This window comes from Carcharodon carcharias, chromosome 9 (assembly GCF_017639515.1).
Source record: "Carcharodon carcharias isolate sCarCar2 chromosome 9, sCarCar2.pri, whole genome shotgun sequence".
In the NCBI taxonomy this organism is placed as follows: domain Eukaryota; kingdom Metazoa; phylum Chordata; class Chondrichthyes; order Lamniformes; family Lamnidae; genus Carcharodon; species Carcharodon carcharias.
In genome coordinates, this window is record NC_054475.1 from 52,773,324 (window position 1) to 52,795,254 (window position 21,931).

A 21,931-nucleotide genomic window follows, 5' to 3' on the forward strand; every position below is an offset into this window, starting at 1 on the left:
AACAATCCATATGGAGATAGAACAAGGAAACTCAGTGTCTTTAGCACTATGCTCTAGCAACCAGAATTAATTGTAACCTGGACAACGCACCAAATCTTGGCAATGGCAGTTGTCGGTATGGGAGATGGAGCAGCGACTTCTGGAACCAGAAATGCTTCCGGTTCAAAAAGAGGAAATATCTGGACTCTCTCAGCTGGTTAAGCAGCACCTCTAGACAGAGAAACACACAGGATTAATGGCCTAGGTTTTACTGGCTCACAAGCAGGGTGGGAAAAGAAGTGGGAGGGCCAGTAAAATAGCAGGGGAACCACAATGTTGGGGGGGGGTGAGGGGTGGGGGGGGGTGCTTCTCGATGCAGCCCTGTTGTTGGGAAGATGTGGAGCAATGGATAGTTGGTGGGCCAGGGTGCGGATCAGTTGCCCAGTCCATGGAGGCAGCCTGCTGATTTACATTATTAAGTGGGACTGCTGGCATTTGCCACAGGGGTGCACACCGCCGCCCCCCCCCCAACCCCCTGCACCCCGTGTGGAGAGGCTACCATCTGCATGGAGGTAGCATCCCTTTGGCAGACTGGAGAGGGAGGGGGTGGGGGGGGGGAGCGGGGTGTGGCAGAGAGCCAGAGGCTCCATGGCCCAAAGAGGGGGCTCTGGACAGCAAAGCCAGCCCCCATGGGCCCCTCTTATGTATGGGATCCTTCGCCTTCGGCCATCCTGAATTTTAAATAATACCTCCCTGGGGTCTCCCACCTGCTTCAGTAGTGCCCACCTCTCTCAGTAGAGTTATTGAAGCCTCAGAGCTGCCAGCCCTCTGACTGGGGCAGTGACATCAGGAGCCCGCCTGCCATCCTTAATGTGACAGCAGTTAAGAGGCTGCCTCTGGGAAAATAGCTGGTGTCAGTGCCAGCAGGAGTGTGCTCATACACCCATTTAATCTGGATGTCAGGATCCAGCCGTAAATAACCTTTCTTCAGAAACAATATTAGGAATGAGTAGGGACAAGGACTTGTTCTGGAGCTGATTAGAAACCAACTTTGGAAGTGAGGGGTGAATAAATAACTGGAAACTTTCTCTGTGTCAGAGAGAAATATTGGAGAGTCACAGAATCATAGGCTTGAATCTTCTGTTCAGCGTGTGGGGGCGGGCCCTGCATGCCGACACATAAAATAACGCACGGTGACATCACCATGCCTCATTTCAACCTTCAGTTCGGCGAGTGCGCAATGGAGTCGGCTGTGTGCCTCAGAGAGATTTCTGCACTCTTATACACGCATGCGCGAAAAAGCGCAGGCTCCGACTCTCCCTCCTCTCTCCACCCGCACAGGGAGCACTCAGCGCTTCCGGGTGCGTGTCATTCTGGGTGGACCTTAATTGGCCCGCCCATGTAAAATGGCAGTGCGCAGCCAATTGCAGGTGGCAATTGGCTGTGTGCCCACTCCCGCCCAACAGAGAGAAAATTCTAATATAAAACAAAAACAAAAATAGAATTACCTGGAAAAACTCAGCAGGTCTGGCAGCATCGGCGGAGAAGAAAAGAATTGATGTTTCGAGTCCTCATGACCCTTCGACAGAAAATTCTCCCCATAGAATTGTTGTAGTGGAAAAGAAGGCCATTTGGCCCATTTGGCATTGGTTTTCTGAATAAGTGGCTTGCCTGGTTCCATTCTCCTGGTTCCATTTTTCCAGGTATTTTTGTTTTTGTTCTAGATTTCCAGCATCCACAGTATTTTGCTTTTATCTTAGATTATCTGGTCATTGTCACGTTGCTTTGTGAGAGCTTCTTGTGTGCAAATGGGCTGCTGCATTTTCTACATTATCACAGTGACTACACTGCAAAAGTACTTCATTGGTTGTAAAGGTGCTTAGAATAGTTCAGTGGTTGTGAAATGCACTATATGAATGCAAGTCTTAGACTGGAAAAAAACCTCTAGATTCTAGTTTTTCTTAAAAATTTGATTTTTTTTTGCCATGTAGCTTACACAATTTATTTCATTCAAAGTAAAACATGTAATATAATAGCTACAATCTTTTACATTTAACTAACTTGGTATTCGTCATCCAGGTCACAAATCTTTACTCTCGTGTTTTCCTATTTGAAGCTATTTGCACCTTTTTTATATAATTCCCGCGCTCTTTTTCTAAAACAATGGCTTTGTCTGACAAGAATGATTTACATATCTCTCCTTTATTTGAGGCCAAGTCCACCAGCAATCACCTTAATGCTAAGCCTCCTGAATGAGAATACAGACCCATTCAGACCCATCAACAGGGTATTTCCTTGATGCGTGTACATATCCAGTCTTATAACTGAATAAATTAGTCCATTCACAGGTGTCACTGCGTTAAATAGTGAATAACACAGAGTTGTAAACTGCAGCTGCAGACCAGACAAAACGCCAAGGTGCTGTGCTTTAATGGTGAGTCAGCCTGTGAGGAACTGGTTCTACTGTACTATGTTTATGATTTTGAGGTAAATTATTGGAACTTTTTTCAGGTTGTGTAAAAACTCACTCGTTTTTCTTTTTTTTAAAGCGTCAGGTTGTAAGGTGTGGAATTGAACATTCCGACTTGAATAATGCTCTTTGTCAGGACTCAGCTGAGAATAGGCTGAAGCCCCTCTGCTGGACCGGATTTTCAATTATTTAGACAGACCTTCACCAAAAGCAGGTAAGAGGACCCGCGTAACCCGATCATGTAGAGAACACTACACCGTTTTACTATTAAATATCTTTCTGTTAAGTGGTGTGTATGTTTACAGGGAGAGACAATAAGTGCTTCGAAGGGTAGGAAATCAGGACATCATGTGTTGAGATTTTAAGCGCAGCAATTGAACCCTTTTTCCCCCCATGTTCAAAAATACGGGAATTTCAGGAATTAACATACTCTATTATGGTGCCACACCCGAGGAAATATATCGTCGTTCCTTAGCTGCCCATGAGTCAATATCCTGGAACTACCTCCCAAACAGCACGGTGGGTGTATCTACACCACATGGACTGCAGCGGTTCAAAAAGGCAGCTCACCACCACCTTCTCAAGGGCAGTTAGGAGTGGGCAATAAATGCTGGCCCAGCCAGAGAAGCTCAAATCCAGCGAATGAAGATTTAAAACAAAAAATTGGAATAAGGAACTAGCTCTTGTTACAGCAGATTGCTTTCTGTGATATAAACACCAATACTACAATACAAATGCTGGGAATCTGAATTAGAACCAAAATGTGCAGCAGATCAGTCAGCGAATGTATAGAAAAATAAATTAATGTCCATAAATTAAAAAGCAAAACACTGTGGATGCTGGAAATATGAAACAAAAACAAAAATTGCTGGAGAAACTCAGCAGACTCTATGACTTGTTTGAGTCTGTTTAACTCTTCATCAGAACTAAAGAGAAATAGAAATGTGGTGAAATATAAGCTGTTTAAGGGGGGTTGGACAGGTGAAGATGGATAGAGGGCCAGTGATAGGTGGAGGCAAAGGAGAGATTGCCAAAGATGTCATAAACGAAAGGTCAAAGGGGTGTTGATGGTGGTGATATTAGCTAAAGGATGTGCTAATGGTGACATTAAGGGTAGAAAGCAGGATGAGCAAATAACAGTTAGCCCTAGTGGGAGCGGGGTGGGGGGAGGGGATCAAAATAGGCTAAAAGGTGGAGATAAAACGATGGATGGAAATAAATTTTAAAAATAATAATAGAAATAGGTGGGAAAAGAAAAAAAAATACATTAAAAAAAATAGAGAAAAGGGGTGAGGCTGGAGGAGAGAGTTCGTGATCTGAAGTTGTTGAACTCCATGTTGAGTCCAGAATGCTGTAAAGTGCCTAATCGGAAGATGAGGTGCTGTTCCTCTAGTTTGCGTTGGGCTTCACTGGAACATTGCAGCAGGCCAAGGACAGACATGTGGGCATGAGAGCAGGATGGTGTGTTGAAATGGCAAGCGACAGGAAGGCCTGGGTCATGCTTGCGGACAGACCAAAGGTGTTCTGCAAAGAGGTCACCCAGTCGGTGTTTGGTCTCTCCAATGTAGAGGAGACCGCATTGGGAGCAGCAAATGCAGTAGACTAAGTTGAGGGAAGTGCAAGTGAAATGCTGCTTCACTTGAAAGGAGTGTTTGGGCCCTTGGACGGTGAGGAGGGAGGAAGTAAAGGGGCAGGTGTTGAACCTTCTGCAGTTGCATGGGAAGGTGCCGTGGGAGGGGGTTGAGGTGTTGGAGGTGAAGGAGAAGTGGACCAGAGTGTCCCGGAGGGAACGGTTCCTACGGAATGCCGACAGGGGTGGGTGAAGGGAATTAATGTCCAGTCTGTTTAGATGTTTGGGCCCTTGGACGGTGAGGAGGGAGGAAGTAAAGGGGCAGGTGTTGAACCTTCTGCAGTTGCATGGGAAGGTGCCGTGGGAGGGGGTTGAGGTGTTGGAGGTGAAGGAGAAGTGGACCAGAGTGTCCCGGAGGGAACGGTTCCTACGGAATGCCGACAGGGGTGGGTGAAGGGAATTAATGTCCAGTCTGTTTAGAAAACTTGACATATCAGCATTGTTCATATTTTGCAAGGTCATGTCTTATATGTTTGCAGTAAATGCTGAGGGTGCAAGAGTTGTTGATGTTATACTGAGCAATTACTTATAAACAAGCATTGTTGTAAATTCAAACTAAAGGGAAACATCTGCCACCACCTTGTGTGAGCTCACATGTTCCATGTCTGAATGTTTTTAATCCTCCTGCTTTTTAAGTTCAGCTTTTCTCGCAAAGGATGGGTTCAAACAAAAAAATTCTAAATCAGAAAAGTGCAACAATCACATTTTTCTAATGAATAATCACAATCACATTTTTCTAATGAATAATCCAGTAATTTAAATGATTTTTCCCCCCATTAGAGTTCACTTTAATATAAGGTTGCCAACCCTCCAAGATTGACCTTCTGATCCAGGAATTGAAGATCAACCTGCCACTGCAGGACACTGCAGTGTTCAACCTTGGAGAAAAATCATCAGGGCATTGAAAAAGATTTTTATTTGTCATTTTCTTTGAATACTTCTGTTTACCAGATGTAAAAATATTAAAAATGGAGAAAAAAGTCTGTTTTGGTTGACAGTCAAGCATCATCCAATTGGGTAATGATTCTTTTTATTTCCCAATTTGGTGTAGGAAGGCAATGCATCACAAGGATGGATGTGTTGGTTGACTAATGGCAGGAGTGGGGGGACGGGGGGGTGGGGGGGGGGAAGTCATGTGATGAAACCTCCAGGAATACACTTAACCACAATTGGCAACCCTAATTTAATATTTTTTGAAGGACTCCCCCTTGGCTCTTAGAACTCAGCAGGTGAAATGACTACCATCCAGACATCAACAGAACTTTGTTTATAATCATAGCCTTGACTTTTATATTTGCAAATTGTGATGTTTAGCCTCAAATCTATTACCAAATGATAAATCTTTTATTCCAGCATTGTTTTCAAACACTTCTTAGCTCCAGCTGCACAAATAGAGCTGTGCAACACATCATTGTGTTAAGGGTTCAGATCAGGATACTGAAAGGCTGCTTATTAATATTACAGGGAACCTAACATTACTATGCAAACTCAGACAATTGTCAGGTGTAACTTGATCAAACATTCAGGAATATTCCAAACAGCCTTATAGAATGATATAGACCAGAAGGAGGACATTTGGCCCATCATGGCTGTACTGGCTTTTTGAAAGTACTGTTTTATTAATACCCACTGTTTCCCCATGGTGCTGCAATTTTCTTCCTTTTCATTATTTATCCAATTACCACCCTTTCAGACTATGTATTTCAGACTGTACCAACTCACTGCCTAATAATTATCCTCATCGTCATCTTAACTTTTTTGACAATTATCTTAAAGTTGTGTCCTCTGGTGGCTGACATTAAACTACTCTATCAAAGTCCCTCATGACTTTGAACACCCTGGTAAAATCTTCCTTTAACATTCTGTGCTCTAAGGAGAAAAACCCCAGCTTCCCTAGTCACTCTGCATAACTGAAGTCCCTCATCCCTGGTACCATCCTCTTAAACCTGCACATCCTCCCCAAGGCCTTGGCATCCTTCCTAAAGTGTGGTGCCCAGAACTGAACACAACATCATCAGATCCTTGTGTTTGTACTCGATCCCTCTGTTTAAAAATCCATGGATCATGTACACTTTTTTTAACAGCTTTATAACTTCAACATTCAAAAATTTGGGATTTGTGCACATGAACATCCAGGTCTCTATTCCTGCACCCATTGGAAACCCATTGTCTGCAGGGAGTGAGCCAAGTTTGATAGCACAATCACCTCTGAATCACAAGATACTGGGTTGCAGTCCCCCTCCAGGGCTTGAGGACAAAAATCACATCCAACACGCCAGTGAAGCTCCAAGGGAGTGCTGCACTGGCAGGGGTGTTGTCTTTGGATGAAAAGTTAAATTGAGGTTCCATCAGCCTGCTTGGGTGGATGTAAATGAGCCTATTTTGAAGAAGAGCACAAGAGTTTTTTAAAATTCTTTCATGGGACATGGGCATTACCTGCCCTAATTGCCCTTGAACTGAGTGGCTTGTTTGGCCATGTCAGGGTAGTTAAGAGTTGACCACGCTGCTGTGGGTCTGGAGTCACATGTATGCCCGACCAGGAAAGGATGGTAGATTTCCTTCCCTAAAGTGAACCTGATGGGTTTTTATAACAAAAATAAAAATAGCTGGAAAAACTCAGCAGTTCTGACAGCTATTTGTATTTCAGATTTCCAGAATCTGTAGTATTTTGCTTTTATTTTAGAGTTTTTATAACAATTGATGTTAGGTTCATGATCACCATTTCTGAGACTAGCTTGCATTTCATCAATTTCCCTCAATCAACATCACAAAAAAGCAGATTATCTGATCATCACATTGCTGTTTATGGGAGCTTGCTGTGTGCAAATTGGCTGTCGCATTTCCTACATTACAGCATACCTACACTTCAAAAAATACTTCACTGGCTGTAAAATGCTTTGAGACATCCAGTGATCGTGAAAAGTGCTAAATAAATGCAAGTCTTTCGTTTTTCTCCTGGATCCTGGAGAGATAGGAACAATCTTTTTGCCTACAGTGCCTGGTAGGGTTTGGTATGTGGTGAACTGGGATAGGAAATTAATGCAGAATGGCAAATCTTTGGGGTTGAATTAATTCATCTCAGATAGGGTGACATGAGGAGACTTTAGAGCATGCCCAGGCTTTGAAAGGGCAAAGCTGAGTCAGGGTTCCTATTCCTGATCACTACTGATTGCTGATGGATGGCAAGCATAGTGTATTTTAGATGAGGACAGAACTGGACTAGATTGTGATGCCTCTATGTTTGAATAGCTGGGTGCCATTTACTGACTAGAACCAGGGAAAATGGTGAGGTACCAGTATATAATGGAATTGTCTCCCATCAGGAGAAAAGGGGATATAAAAACCTTCAATTCTACAGTGTTTCTCTAATATGGAAAGAGTTAGTCATGGATTGAATGGTGAGCAGCCTGGAACAGGATTTTGGCTGGGAGTGTGAGTAATGTTGCACTCTACTGTATTCCAGCTTTCAGATGTACAGACTGGAAGAACACTGAAGATCCTGTAAAGAAGGCCAAGAGTGATCACTCTTACCACGATGGACAACAAGGCTCACTGTCTCTTTGACAAGTTCCTACAAGGGAAGACATGCGGAGAGACGCTGAGCCTGTTTTCCGAGCTCTGCCACCTCCTGCAGCTGGACCCTGCCGACTATTGCAACTTCTACCACAAGCTAAAAGGCAGCCTCAACTATTGGAAAGCCAAAGCCCTGTGGGTTAAGCTCGATAAACGAGCGTCGCATAAAACTTATGAACAAGGCCAGGCTTGTGCTGCTACAAAGGCAAGTGTCATCCTTTGTGTTAAGTGTGGACTGCAAAATGCATGTTTGGGCACATTGCAATCATTCTGCCAAATCATAGACTCAGCCTTTGAATTTAATCCCAGTTTAAAAAATCACCACTGCCAGTATTTGTTTTAATTTCCTCCCCACTGTGTTCCCAAGACTCCTGCTACAATTCAGTGAGCTTGGCCTAAATAGCCAAGTGGTTATGGTACTGGGCTTGTAACCCCAAGATCAAGAGTTCAAATCTCATAATGGCAAACTATGAAACAATGTAACTTCATCTGAATAAAAACAGATGGAAATGTGTTTGTACTCGAAAGAGTTACAATTCAATGAGATTCAATTTGTCTGCCATTGTCAAGTTGCAATTATAGGCTCTGAATTACATTTTGAGGCAGTTTCTTGGAGAAGGACCATCATTTCTCCTTGTATAGTTAGTTTTCCCTTTTCCATTTTATCTCAAGGTTTTTTTTTGTTTTATAAATTGATGTTAATTTATTTCTCCCCTACTTGTGCTACTCATGAGCCCCTCTCCTGCAGCCGTCTATCCTTTCTCAGTTCTCCCTTGCCCTGATGCACCTGTCCTTCTCTTTTCTTCACAGTCTTGCTACTTACCAATCCTCTCCACCTTGATTGCTTCTTCCTGCTCCGCTGCCTGCCTGACTGGCCCCTCGTCTCCTGCCTGTGGTCCTTGTATGCCTCACCTCCACCCACCCTCACTACCTCCACTCCTAATTCCCACTTTCTTTTTTGTGACCGTTTCATTTTCCACCAAAGATGTTGCAAACATTTTCATTTCCTGTAGGTCTCGCGCAGCAGCTGCTTCAAAGATCTTGCGTTCAGCTGTGACATTAACAGTTTACTGGTGGATACTTAAGGGAAAAGCAGAGCTCAGTCTTCAGTTTGATCATTTATCTTGAAAGATTCATTTCTCTTCTCTTTTTCTGATCTATTTAATTATCATCAGCAGGTTCTCTTCCTCTTTAATTGTAATGAGTATAGAAGCCAGAAATAGGTGTGACTGCAGTCTGACCTCAAAAATCTCAATTGTGCCTGATCAATTGCTTTCAGATTATGGAGCCTGAAAGGAGCACTCTCCCTTTCTTTAAACTAAGTTTGCTCAAACTGCAGAAAATATATTTATAGGAAAAAGACATTAATAGTAACAATGGGTTGAATTTTCTGTTTGGTGGGAGGGAGTTGGAGTGGGCACAGGTGGGCGCAGATTCGATTGCCACCTGTGATTGGGTCTGAGCTGCCATTTTATGCAGGCGGGGCCAATTAAGGCCCGCCTCGCATAATGCGTGACTCCCGAGGATAGCGAGAGTGGGTGGGCGACTGTGGGAGTGCATTGCAAGGCTACTCACAATGGCAAGTGGAAGGGCTCACTAGAGGGTTTCTGGTGAGCAGGCCAGTCTGGAGGGTAAGGCAGCGGGACAGGCCAGGCCGGAGGGTAGGGCGGGGCCAGTGTGCCCCTCGTTTCTCGGATGACTGCCTTGCTGCCCTCCTCAAGGAGGTGGCAGCACAGTGGGAGGTGCTGGTTCCCCAGGACGGGAGGAGGAGGCCCCCCAACATGACGAAATGTGCCTGGGAGGAGGTGGCGGAGGTGGTGAGCTCCCGCGACGTGATGTGGCACACCTGGAGCCAGTGTTGCAAGCGCTTCAACGACTTGTTGCGATCAGGAAGGGTGAGTACCATGTTGGCATTGGTCATGTAGCCCAGCAGGTCGGCTTACCTCCTGCTTCCCCCACCACCCACCCCCAAGTCTGAGTCCAGTGATTGCAGTGAATCATTGACAGCATTTGTCCTTTGCTGGGTGGACCAACAGATATTGCCCATGCTGAGGTCACCCTGAGAGGGCAATGAAGAGATGTGTTTTGGCCCTGCAGCATGTGTTACACTGAGTCCCACATGACTGGTTTGGGGGCAATCTGGAGGAGCTGCACCTCGACGCTGTGTTTGAACTCCAGGACATGTCCAAGTCAGGGTGATGACATGCTGGGAGGGGAGCTTCATGGTAGCGTGGCAACAAACCATCTGCTGCGTTGGTTGGGGTGGGGTGTATGCGAAAAGAGTCCATGTGCAATTAATCAATGCTCGTCTCCCATTTTCAGGAGAAGAATGTTCATAATGCGGCAGAGCATGTGAGGACTGGTGGCAGCCAGGCGCAGATCGCCATTCTTAGAGACTTTGAGCAGGAGGCCCTGGATTTGGAGAAGCACCACGCACCCAGGTCCACTGGTGCCAGTGAGGCTGGGGTGCAATGGCCAGGTATTTATGCCCAATAGTGAGGTCAGCATTGTTCTCCCAACAGCCATAGCAGTGCTGAATGTTAATTGATTTAATTTTGCAACATGGCTTGACCATTGGTTATGGAAGGATGAATGCATAATGATCCTGGGGACAGGGATGTACTTTGACCTTGTCTCCACATTAACTGATCCACTGTCCTTGTTCTTCCATTCAGCACCAGTGGAGCAGGGCCGAGAGGAGGAGCAGCAGACGCCATCTCTCACACCTGAGGAGCCTGAAGTCTCACTAGCGTCACACCATTTCTGCGAGGCAGGCACCAGCGCAGATACTAGCACCTTGGTGGGAATTCGAACATTGGCTAGTGGTGAGGGCAATTCACAGTCGCTGGAGGAGCTGACAGAGACAGAGACTGCCGATGGCACCAGCAGTCAGAGGACTGCAGGGGACCAGGCATATGCTCAGTCGGTGCCTGTTGATGGAGTCGTGCGTGATGCAGCAAACGCAGAAAATGCGGCCGGGTGTGCGGGAGCATCTGGGGGCTATGCTTGGCTTGGTCTCCATGGTGGAGGAGTCTATGCTGACGATCGCCGAAGCAATGAGCCACATGTCCGAGTGCCATGCATCCTCCATGGAGAGAGTGGTGACTCTCGTGGAGAGGCTACTCCAGGAGACCCATCAGGGCTTCATGGGTATGCGCTCTGACCAGCCAGCCCTCACACTGGTCAGTGCCAGTGTGGGAGATGGTGTGGGCATCAAGTTTCCCAGCTCAGTGCCCATCCATCCATGGTGAGCAAGGAGGTCTGAAGCGACCTCATGTCAGCACAGCAGCTGCCTGGCGACTCTGCGGGCACCTCTCAGGGTGCTCTGGATGAGGGCGGCAGCTCCTCCACCCCTCTCCCAGTGACCGTAGCATCCGGTGAGGCTGCGACGACTGGGGAGATGCCAGCTGTGGAACTGGCATCTCCCTCCCAGGCGGGGCCAGCACAGGCTCCACGGGCCAGAGGACGACCGCCAAGGTCATCAAGGCCAACAGGACAGCAGAGTCAGCAGGATGTCTCAGATGCTACTCCGAGCAATGTGGCAGCACCAAGACATAGCACCCGGAAATGAAAACATAAGGCACCTTAGGTTTCTCACTGATGGTTTTTTGTTGGCCCGAGATAAGGTCCTTATGATTTGCATTGATTTGTAACACTTGTCTTTTTTTTGTAATAAGCTGCTTTGTTTCATGCATTAAATTCAGACATGTCACCATGGCTGAGGGTGCCTCTTTACTCCTGTATGTGTATGGTTTCCAAAACTGTCATGAGTGCATTTTTGGACATTCAGCTTTATTAACAAGGCCCTTAGTTACTGTTCCTAACCTGGCAGATTTTGCACTTAGGTGTCGAATATCGAGCCGAAAGCCCAGGCTTGTTCTGGAGGTCCATCTGTGCTCGCTGAAGGTTCATTGGATTAAAGTTTCCCGGGTGTCCCTGCCTCCCTGGAGTATGCCTGGGTCAGTGTCTACCCCCTCAGCTTTTCCCTGTGCATGCTCATCCTTGGACTCACTGCTGGACTCATCGTGTGCAGCCACTGTGTCAACGTCTTCATCGTCCACATCATCCCCCCCTTTCCAGCGCAAGATTGTGGAGAGCACAGCATGCAACCACTATCAGCGGCACACGATCTGGGGGGTACTGGAGTGCGCCCCCTGAGCGGTCCAGGCATCGGAAGTGCATCTTGAGAAGACCGATGGTTCTCTCCACCACAGGCCTTGTGGAGGCGTGGCTCCCATTGTACCACTGCTCAGCTTCTGTTCTTGGATGGTGGAGAGGGGTCATGAGCCACCTTGTCACCCAGCATCCATCCATCCAGCTGGGCTGGAGCACTGAAGAGCCCCAGCACCTGGGAATGTCTGAGGATGTAGGCGTCATGTGAGCTGCCTGGGTACCTTGCACAGACTTGTAAAAACTGCATCCTGTAGTCACTCACTATCTGCACGTTCATGGAGTGGAAGCCCTTCCTGTTGACGAAGGCACCGGGCTCACCTGCTGGCGCCTTGAAGGCCCTAAGTGCGCAGTCTATAGCACCCTGGACACGGGGGAAGCCAGCAATGACTGCGAAGCCTCTGGCTCGCTGTGCCTGACTTGCCTGGTCCCAGTGGAAGTGGATGAAGATCAATGCCCGTCTGAACAGTGTCTGTAACCTGCTTGACACAAGTGTGGACGGCTGATTGGGAGACACCGCAAAGATCACCCACCGACCCCTGGAAGGAGCCAGAGGTATAGAAGTGGAGGGCAACTGTGACCTTCAGAGCCACTGACACGGTGTGTCCACCCACACAGTTAGCGGAGATCTCAGGCCCTATCATCTGACAGATATAGTTGACGGGTCTCCCTTGAGAGACGGAGCATCCTTTGGCACTGCACCTCAGACATATTGAGGTAGCTGCTTCACCACCTGTATACCCTGGCAGCAGGAGAGTGGCGTCTTCCGCCTTGGACTACCTCTTGGCCCTGCGCCCCTTGTGGCTGCGCCTATCCTCTCAAAGGTGGCTCCCCTGGAGGCTGAATGTGCACTCCTGGACTCCTTCCCCTTCTAGCCCACCCTTCCTCCTCAGAGGAGCTGCCTCCAGTGGACAGTTCAGCTCCCATTCCCAGGCTAAGAGAAGGCTTCCTGAAACCTGCAGGCCCATAAAAGATTCCTCATTGCTGAGTGCTGACCTAAAGGTTGAGAGTCCAGAAAAAGCAGCTGGTATGCGTTTTGAAGTACTGCAGATCACACAGGCAAGTTTCAAAAACTTGCATAAATAAATACTTGTCTGTGCACATTCACGACCTCAGTGAGCCCTCTTATCCCACCCGTGGATGAGGTTTATACAAATGTGTCCTACCCGCCTGCCCATTGCGCCCGTGCGCTGATCCGAAGATTGCACGGGTGCCGAAAAATTGGTGCCTGAAGGGCCTTAACTGGCCCATTAATTAATGGCGGGCTTGTGATGGACATCATCGCGCACCCGCCCAGCGAAATATCGTGATGACATGTGGTGACGTTAGGATGCTCACCCAACGTCACCACACGTCATTTTACGCATGGACCTGCGGGTCCCGCCCCCGCACGCCAAAGGGAAAATTCTGCCCAATAAGCTGTTAGCAGTTTGACAGTATGTTTCTTTGACATCCTCCATCTTGAGCTGTTCAAGTTTGTTTTATATTCTTTATAGTAATTTGATGCCACTAAATGGATGACTGGCCATTTGAAAGTATGGGAGCTCAGATCAGAGACAGGGTTACCACAGTGTAGGGTTGACTCCTTGACCCATGTTCTCGTTGACTGAATATTGCTGGGTTTTCCCTAATGTTACCGAGGGCTTCTTGCTCATATACAAGAATGGGTTTTCCATCCAGATGCACTTTACCCATCATTGGCACTTAATAGAAAACCAAGGGAGATAATTTCGGCATTTTAAATACAAATATTGACAATTGTTTTGCTCCACGCACAGGAGAAATGACTTAGGTTGCCTCAGGCTTGGATTAACTTGCTTGTGTTGGTTCAGGTTAGGTTGAATTGGCTAGGCCTAACATCATATGTCATCACAATGACAACTATAAGAACATAAGATAAGAAACAGGAGCAGGAATAGGCCATATGGTCCCTAGAGCTTGTTCCATCATTCAGTAAGATTGTGGCTGATCATCTACCCCAACTCCGCTTTCCCTCCTCACCCCAATATCCTCTGCCACAAGTGCAGAAATATTAGAGCAGTCCTCATTGAACTACTTAGCACTGTCCTCCCACAGATAATCATTCCAGCCTTCTGCCAGCTGTTTGGACAGTGAGCATGTGTAGTAGCTTGCGTAGTTCTGCTGATTATGTCTAACCATGGTCTTGCCTCCTGTGAAATGAAGCATCTCTTTCCTGAATCCTGCATGCTTTTTCCATATTATGTTACATTGGCAGCTCCTGTTTCAGCTGTCAGTGCTGGTCCTTGTCATTCATTTTCACTCACTGTTTCGATAATTGGGAAGGGTGGGAGAGAGCAGGTGAAAAGGTATTTTGGAGAGTTCCCATTTCTGCCAGGGTTTAAAACTGATGGCTGTGGATTGACATCCATTGCAGACAATGTCTGTTGTGGATAATATCCAATATATGTGATTCGTTTAAGGTCTTTTGGTCTTCTGTTAAATATTTGACCTTGGAATTGTTGTCGTTGCAGTCTCTGGTTCTAGGAGCTGGTCCCTGTGGCCTCCGCACTGCCATTGAGCTTGCGTTTCTTGGCGCCAAAGTGATTGTTGTGGAGAAGAGAGAGAATTTCTCACGGAACAATGTTCTCCACCTGTGGCCGTTCACCATCCATGATCTGCGAGCTCTCGGAGCCAAGAAATTCTATGGAAAATTCTGTTCTGGTTCACTGAACCATATTAGTAAGTTCATAGAGTCAGAGGACAAGTGAGACTGTACGAGTGCGGCTGTGTAAGTTGAGTGAGTGAACATAGGATGTGCATGTGTAAGTGTGTGTATGTGTGTATGCAGATACATGAGTTAGTAAAAAGAGAAGCTAAGGCTCTCTATAAATGCAAGAATTTTGCTTATCCTGACCTCAGAAGATCCCAAGTCTTGAATCTAATGTAACTTTGAAGGATTAATATAAACCTAACAGAACTATGCTCCTGAATTTATCGCACTGTGCATGGGTATTTTACCTCTAACTTACTGAATTCCTTGTAGAACTGCAAATGCCACATTCGTTCCATGGAGCATTACAGTTATTAACTCATCTTATGAATTATTGAAAATCTTAGCCATTGATTCTGACAGGTAACCAGCTTTCCGATTCTTATTGCTTTAGGCATCCGGCAACTGCAGCTAATTCTGCTGAAGGTGGCCCTCATCCTGGGTGTGGAAGTCCATGTAAATGTGGAATATAAAGGATTCATTGAGCCTCCAAAGGATCAGAAGAAGAAAGGTACCAACCTGGCATCACATACAGGGTGCTTACTCCACACCTCAAGAGGTGCAGTATTGTGTTGTGAGGCGACTGGGGTGGGTAGAATCAATTCAAGATGGCTACCCAATGGCCATGGTGCTTCTTCATTAGGTTGGGGGGGGGGGGCTGCGGTATTGGTTGAATAAATCAATAACCCATTTGGAGAATAATCCATACAATGGGGAAAAGGATATTCATAGGAAAAACCCCTACATTGGGTAATAATACATACTTGATACACTAACTGATACATAGGCAAAATGCTATTCATGTGAAAAGCCCTGTCTTGGGGGAATTATCCATACATAGGAGATAATCTGTGTGCATTGGCTGCTGTATAGCCCACACCCATCGTGTTCTCTGACTGTGCTGGGTCCTGCATAAAGCACAGTTCTTGTGTTCCCTGTCTGTGCAGGGTCTTGTATAAGGCACAGCCCTTGTGCGCTTTTTGTATATTGGTTCTGGTGTAATTCTCTGCCTCTGTTTTACAGGGATCGGATGGCGAGCTGATCTTCTCCCAGTTGGTCACCCAGTGTCCAAGTATGAGTTTGACGTGTTTGTCTCTGCTGGTGGAGGCAAATACGTCCCTAAAGGTAAGATTGCGTAGGAACAGGGGTCAGAAGGTGTAATAAGATCTGTTACTTTATAATTTTTTTAAAAATATGGTGCTGACTTAATATAAAATGGCACATCTTGCACACATTACCTGATTAATACACTTCAATATCACAAGAAAGTTTTATGTGCCAGACCATGAAAAAATATAAAGGAAGAATGGTGAAGAAATGAATATGGTACAAGAGGCAGTTTGTCCATAATTGCTGAGTTACCTGAGCAAACACACTTAAAACAAAATAAGAACTTGAATTCTTACAGCTTCTTTCCCACTTTACAGCCAATAAGGTGCTTTTCAAGTGTAGGCACTGTTATAATGTAGGAAAAAAGGGCACTAATTTCACAGGAGCCAGAATATCTGCAATTTATACTTAGAATAGAGTAGGAAAGCCGGGATTGAAAGCTGCGCTTTGTGTTTGTAGTAGTGACTTGCCCAAGGGCACATCCTCTGCTCATTTCTCCACACCTCAGCTTCCTGGGCTTTCCCCTTCAGTTGCTTCTAAGAGTCTCCTATTTTCAATTGCAACAAGCAGTTTGACTAGGGAAAAAGAATAAGTGACATGGCTTCCCATTGCCTTCCTCGTGTTTTTTGATTCATTTTATGGGATGTGAGCTTTGCTGGCTAGGACAGCATTTATTGCCCATCCCTAATTACCCTTGAGAAGTGGTGGTGAACTGCCTTCTTGAATCACTGCAGTCCATGTGGTACAGGTACACCCTCAGTGCTGTTAGGGAAGGAATTCCAGGATTTTGACCCAGCGACAGTGAAGGAATGGCGATATATTTCCAAGTCAGGATGGCGAGTGACTTGGAGGGGAACTTCCAGATGGTGGTGTTCCCACCTATTTGCTGCCCTTGTCCTTCTATATGGTAGTGGTTGTGGGTTTGGAAAGTGCTGTGTAAGGAGGCTTGTTCAGTTCCTGCAGTGCATCTTGCAGTTGGCACACACTGCTGCCACTGTTCGTTGGTGGTGGAGAGAGTGAATGTTTGTGGATGTGGTGCCAATCAAACGACTACTTTGTCCTGGATGGTGTCAAACTTCTTGAGTGTTGCTGGAGCTGCACTTATTCAGGCAAGTGGAGTGTTTTCCATCACACTCCTGACTTGTGTCTTGTAGATGGTGGACAGGCTTTAGGGAGTCAGGAGGTGAGTTGCCTCTGACCTGCTCTTGTAGCCGCAGTATTTATGTGGCTAATCCAGTTCAGTTTCTGGTCAATGGTAACCTCCCAGGATGTTGATAGTGAGAGATTCAGCAAAGGTAATATCATTGAATGTTAAGGGGCGATGGTTAGATTCCGTCTTGTTGGAAATGGCACTTGTGTGGTGCGAATGTTACTTGCTACTTGTCAGCCGAAGCCTGGACATTGTCCAGGTCTTGCTGCATTTGGACATGGACTGCTTCAGTATCTGAGGAGTTGCAAATGGTACAATCATTGTGCAATCATCAACAAATATCCCCACTTCTAACCTTATGATGGAAGGAAGGTCATTGATGAAGCAGCTGAAGACGGTTAGGCCTAGGACACTACCCTGAGGAACTCCTGCAATGATGTCCTGGAACTGAGATGATTGACCTGCAACAGCCACAGTCTTCCTCCTTTATGTTAGGTATGCCTTCAACCAGCGGAGAGCTTTCCCCCAATTCCCATTAACCCCAGTTTTGCTCTCTGGTTCCTTGATGCCAAACTCGGTCAAATGCAGCCTTGATGTAGAGGGCAGTCACTCTCCCCTCACCTCTGGAGTTCAGCTCTTTTGTCCATGTTTGAACCAAGTCATGAACCATGTTTGCTGAAAGGAAGCACAAGTCCTCTTCCTGAAGGATTCTCCTCCTTTAAGCAGCTGATGTCCCTCGAGGTACGAGTACTTCCGCCATCACCATTGAAAATTCAATGGTTCCACGCCTTTAGTAAAGTGGAGTGCTATGTATCTTTAAGAGAATGTAGTTAATTGACCATGCAACTATATTGACCAATCGCTAATAGCACGGGCTACTTTGGTAACTAAGCCTAGAGCTGGTGGTGATTGAAGAAGCACACACGGTGTTAGTGGTCTGTTCTTAGTTCCAATAAACCACCAGTGCTTGTTCAATTAATTGGTCTCTCTGCCTATATTGTTTCAAGTACCAACTAATGTGTTGATGTCAAGGGCGTAGCTCACATTCGTTGGACAAAGTGAACCTGATAACCAAAAACATAAAAGCACTGTTGGCCATGGCTCATAACCCTGAGCCTGGGACCCTTACCTGGCCCTGGAGTGACTCACATAAAGGCATGGATGACCACAACTGGAAGTCTCAAAATGACCCTGCCACCCTTTGTGTTTAGGTAACAAGAATTGACTAAAACCTGGATCTTAAGACCATTGTAAATGTAACGCTGTTCAAAGCAAATGGGTTAATGAGGCACCAGAATAATGTGAATAGCTTAATTGTTGAGCAGAATAGCTGCTCTTTAGCAGAATGATAATGCTGTGCATTTAACAGGTTTAACAGGCATAGTGCGTCATCCAGCTGGCCATGTGCAATACCACAGGAAACCTGCCTATCTTTCAAAATTAGGCACTCAAAACAATTACTTGGAGACAAGAAAAAGAAGGGTGGAACTGTGATTGTCCTGTGTGAATCTGCTGGAGCAATGATGTGTGACAACTTTAGCAAGGTTGCTAGATAGGAAATGACACACAAACCACCCCTCTCACCATACGCAACAAAATAACACTTGTTCAACCTTGCAGAGTCAGATGCAAATTGTCTATTGGTTGAGAATGTTGGTATTGGAAGTTGTGGGGGGAGGTTACGGGGTGGGGGCAGTGGCAAATGCATTCTGCTTGCTAGTTTTGCATTATGAAGGAGGATTTGCGGGTGGACAAGCACAGAAAATGCATAAAAAGATGAAATGTAGAGAGAAGAATGGACTAGGGGGCGGTAACATGCCCAGGTGGGAACTGTAAACCATTAAGTGAATAGGTCCACTGTAGGTGACTGTTTCTTGATGGAAAGTGCCTGATAGCAATGGGTGGACTGTGTTCAGGTCCTTTTCCCAACTGGGATGGTAAGAAGGTCTAAGATCTAATACCTACTGTCACCTTCGTTACTTGTTTCTGCCAGTTCTCCCTCATTGGGGTTAAGATTCCACAGCAGCTGATAACCCTTCTGTAATCTGCTCAAATGCCTATTCTTCCTGTATAAGACTAGAGAGTGAGTTATGAGCAAACTATTTTATCTTGGAATATACCACTGCCACACTCCATACTATTGTCACCCAGTGACCTAATGTACCGTTCGTGGAACAGGAGCTGGAACACTGGCTCGGACACACTGTGATCAAATGCTGCTGCCTAGCTGAAGTCAACTGATTCTGCATAGGCTAAAGATTTAAAAGTAAGAACTTGCATTGATATAGTACCTTTCATGACCTTAGGATATCCCGTGGCACTTTACAACCAATGAACTACTTTTGGAGTGTAGCTACTTTCATGAGGCATGTGATGCAGCAGCTTAATTGTGAACAAGTTTCTACAAACAGCAAAGTGATAATGAACAGGTATTCTCTTTTAGCGATGTTGACTGAGAGAGGACAATGGGGAAAACTCCCCTGCCCTTCGAATAGTGCCCTGGGATCTTTTGCACCCACCTGAGAGGGCAGATGGTTCAACATCATATCCGAAAGACGGTGCCTCCAACAGTGCAGCACCCGAGTGTCAGCCTAGTTTTTGTGCACAGGTCTCTGGATGAAAGTTGAACCCATGGCCTTCTGACTCAGAGGTGAAAGTTCTGCCAACTGAGCCGTTACTAACATCGGCTCACCCTGATCTGAATGAGTTTCATGCCAGTGAGTGGTGCCATAATCCACTGAAGGGCAGTCAGCATCGTTATTTATATTCTTTTCATTTTTACACACATGGGTTTACAATAAAGGGAGTCAGGTTGCCTTGATATGCATTAACTCAGTGAGTTGCGTGTGTGAACCTATAGGATTCAAGAAGAAGGAAATGAGAGGAAAACTGGCAATTGGCATCACGGCCAATTTCGTTAACCGCAACACCACAGAGGAGGCCAAAGTTGAAGAAATCAGCGGAGTCGCTTATCTCTACAACCAGAAATTCTTCCAACAGCTTCATAGGGATACAGGTCAGGAGCATATACCAATAGAGGCTTCACTTTCTCTTCACTTACCACTGGCGACACCGAGAATTAAACAGCTGCTATGCTGACAGTGTCAAGGTTCCAGGTCTGGGTATTTGGGTGCATTGCTGATTCACCAGAATAATATCAGGGTTAAAAGGGTTAAATTTAAAGGGCAGGTTGCATAGACTAGGTTTCTACTCCCTTGAATGTTGAAGATTGAGGGATGAACTATTTGAGGTGTTCAAAGATAATTTGAGGAGTAGTTCTAGAGAAACCATTTTCTCTGAGGGTGGTTTCCAGGTCAAAGGGCTTAATCTTTAAATTAGAGTTGGACCATTCGGGGATGATGCCAGGAAGCACTTCTTCAAACAAAGGATAGTGAAAACCTGGAACTGTCTCCCCTCAAAAAGCTGTTGAGGCTGGGTATTAATTGAAAATTTCAAAACTTGAGTTTGATGATTCCTGTAAGGCAAGTGTATTGAGGGTTATGGAACCAAAGCAGGTAGATGGAATTGAAATTAATAATATAATTGAATGGTGGAACAGGTCTGAGAAGCCGAAAGGCCTCCTCCTGTTACTATTAACCTATAGTGACCCTCAGACCAGTTGTAGATCTTCTCTGAGATCATTATTGCCCAATAAAGTACCCTTGCTTCCTTCACACGGCACTGCTGTGCTGTCTCATTTTCCCAACTCAGACTCTGTCACAGTAACCTTCTGGAATCCGATTCTGCAGCACCTGCCAGTCAGTGCTCACTCAGGCAGTCTTGTGCTATTGATTCATTTTATTTGGGAAGAAGCTGTGTCATCTCATTTGACTAGAGAGGAGTGGGGGCTTGGTCCATGAAGCATTAACCCCAACCTAACCACTCATCAAAACCCCACCCCACCCCCACATAACACCCACCCCTCCCCTCACTACAACATCGACCCACCCCCCTAACGCAACACTCACACCTCCCCTGCACAACACCCACCCCTCCCCCACTTCAACACCCACCACTCCCCACCCAACACCACCAACCCTCCTCCACCTCAACACCCACCCCTCCTCCATCACAACATCACCCCTTCCCCAACTACAACACCCTCCTGCCCAGCTCAAATGCCCCATTGCCAATGCAAACACCTCTTTCCCAACCCAACAGTCCCTCCTCCAAACCACAACAGTCGCTCCCCACGACCAACATCCTGCCCTCCAAACAATCATTACTTTCCTTCATCCTAACCACAGCTCTCCCATTCCCCTCAACCACCTTCATTCACCTACCTGATATTGTCCACATTCGCTCCTTTACCTATCACCCATCACTGCCCAGTACCTCAACCCATTAACCTCTCCCTCTTTCCGAGCTACCTGGTATATTGGCAAATTCTTTCTATTAATTCTGCTAATGATATTTTAGAAGATCACAACACTTGTAGCAACCCGCAGGCATGGGCAGATGACAAGGTTTTCCTGTTATCGCTCATGAGCTTCAGGTACATGGTGAATGCGAGCTTGGAGCTTATGACAAAAATGATCTGAAAGTGTTCCCTCTGTCCACTCCAGTTTTGCTGTAATCTATGGGAGTGGTAGATTCTCCAGTCAAAGAGGAGAGGGGTTGATTGTCTCCCACCTGTCCTGATATACCTAATAAGAAAACTGCTTCCTTCTGGGAAGTGCTTGGCCGGCACTTGGAGGCTCTCCTATTGAGGATGCATGGACCCTCAAAGCTGAGGGCATGAATTTGCATTGATGGGACTCGACCAAGAAAGTTGTAAACAGCAGTGGCCTCTTAAAACCTAATTGCATTTAGATCGAAATGTGTGACCATTTAAAAGGTGGCCCACCCTCTCCCCACCCAACCCCTGTGCACTGTGTGAGGCTTTTAAATGAGCCACATGAATCTTGTGTTTAACTATCAGGCATTGACTTGGAAAACATCGTTTACTACAAGGGTGACACTCACTATTTTGTGATGACTGCAAGAAAACAGAGTCTGCTGAAATTTGGCGTCATTGAACAGGTGAAGCTCATTTATTTTCTTGTGTGTGTTGTTTATTGAGGACTCCATAACCAATTATACTGGAAAAAACGGGAATAAGTCACTGAGAGATATAGT

At 46.0% G+C, this 21,931-nt stretch overlaps 1 protein-coding gene across 8 annotated transcripts in view; it reads left to right on the plus strand.

The window, feature by feature from the left end:
- Positions 1 to 21,931, plus strand: part of mical1 (microtubule associated monooxygenase, calponin and LIM domain containing 1) — a 108,621-nt gene that overhangs the window by 19,958 nt on the left and 66,732 nt on the right. For 6 of the 8 annotated variants that reach the window (XM_041195375.1, XM_041195380.1, XM_041195374.1 and 3 more), the window contains 7 exons: positions 2,529 to 2,663; positions 7,543 to 7,857; positions 14,315 to 14,522; positions 14,948 to 15,064; positions 15,577 to 15,678; positions 19,674 to 19,829; positions 21,735 to 21,835. In XM_041195375.1, coding sequence (XP_041051309.1) covers positions 7,615 to 7,857; positions 14,315 to 14,522; positions 14,948 to 15,064; positions 15,577 to 15,678; positions 19,674 to 19,829; positions 21,735 to 21,835 — 927 coding nt within the window. In that variant the 5' untranslated portion in view covers positions 2,529 to 2,663; positions 7,543 to 7,614. Of the gene's footprint in view, positions 1 to 2,316; positions 2,414 to 2,528; positions 2,664 to 7,542; positions 7,858 to 14,314; positions 14,523 to 14,947; positions 15,065 to 15,576; positions 15,679 to 19,673; positions 19,830 to 21,734; positions 21,836 to 21,931 lie in introns of those variants that run through there. The other 2 variants (XM_041195377.1, XM_041195378.1) reach the window with 2 other exon arrangements.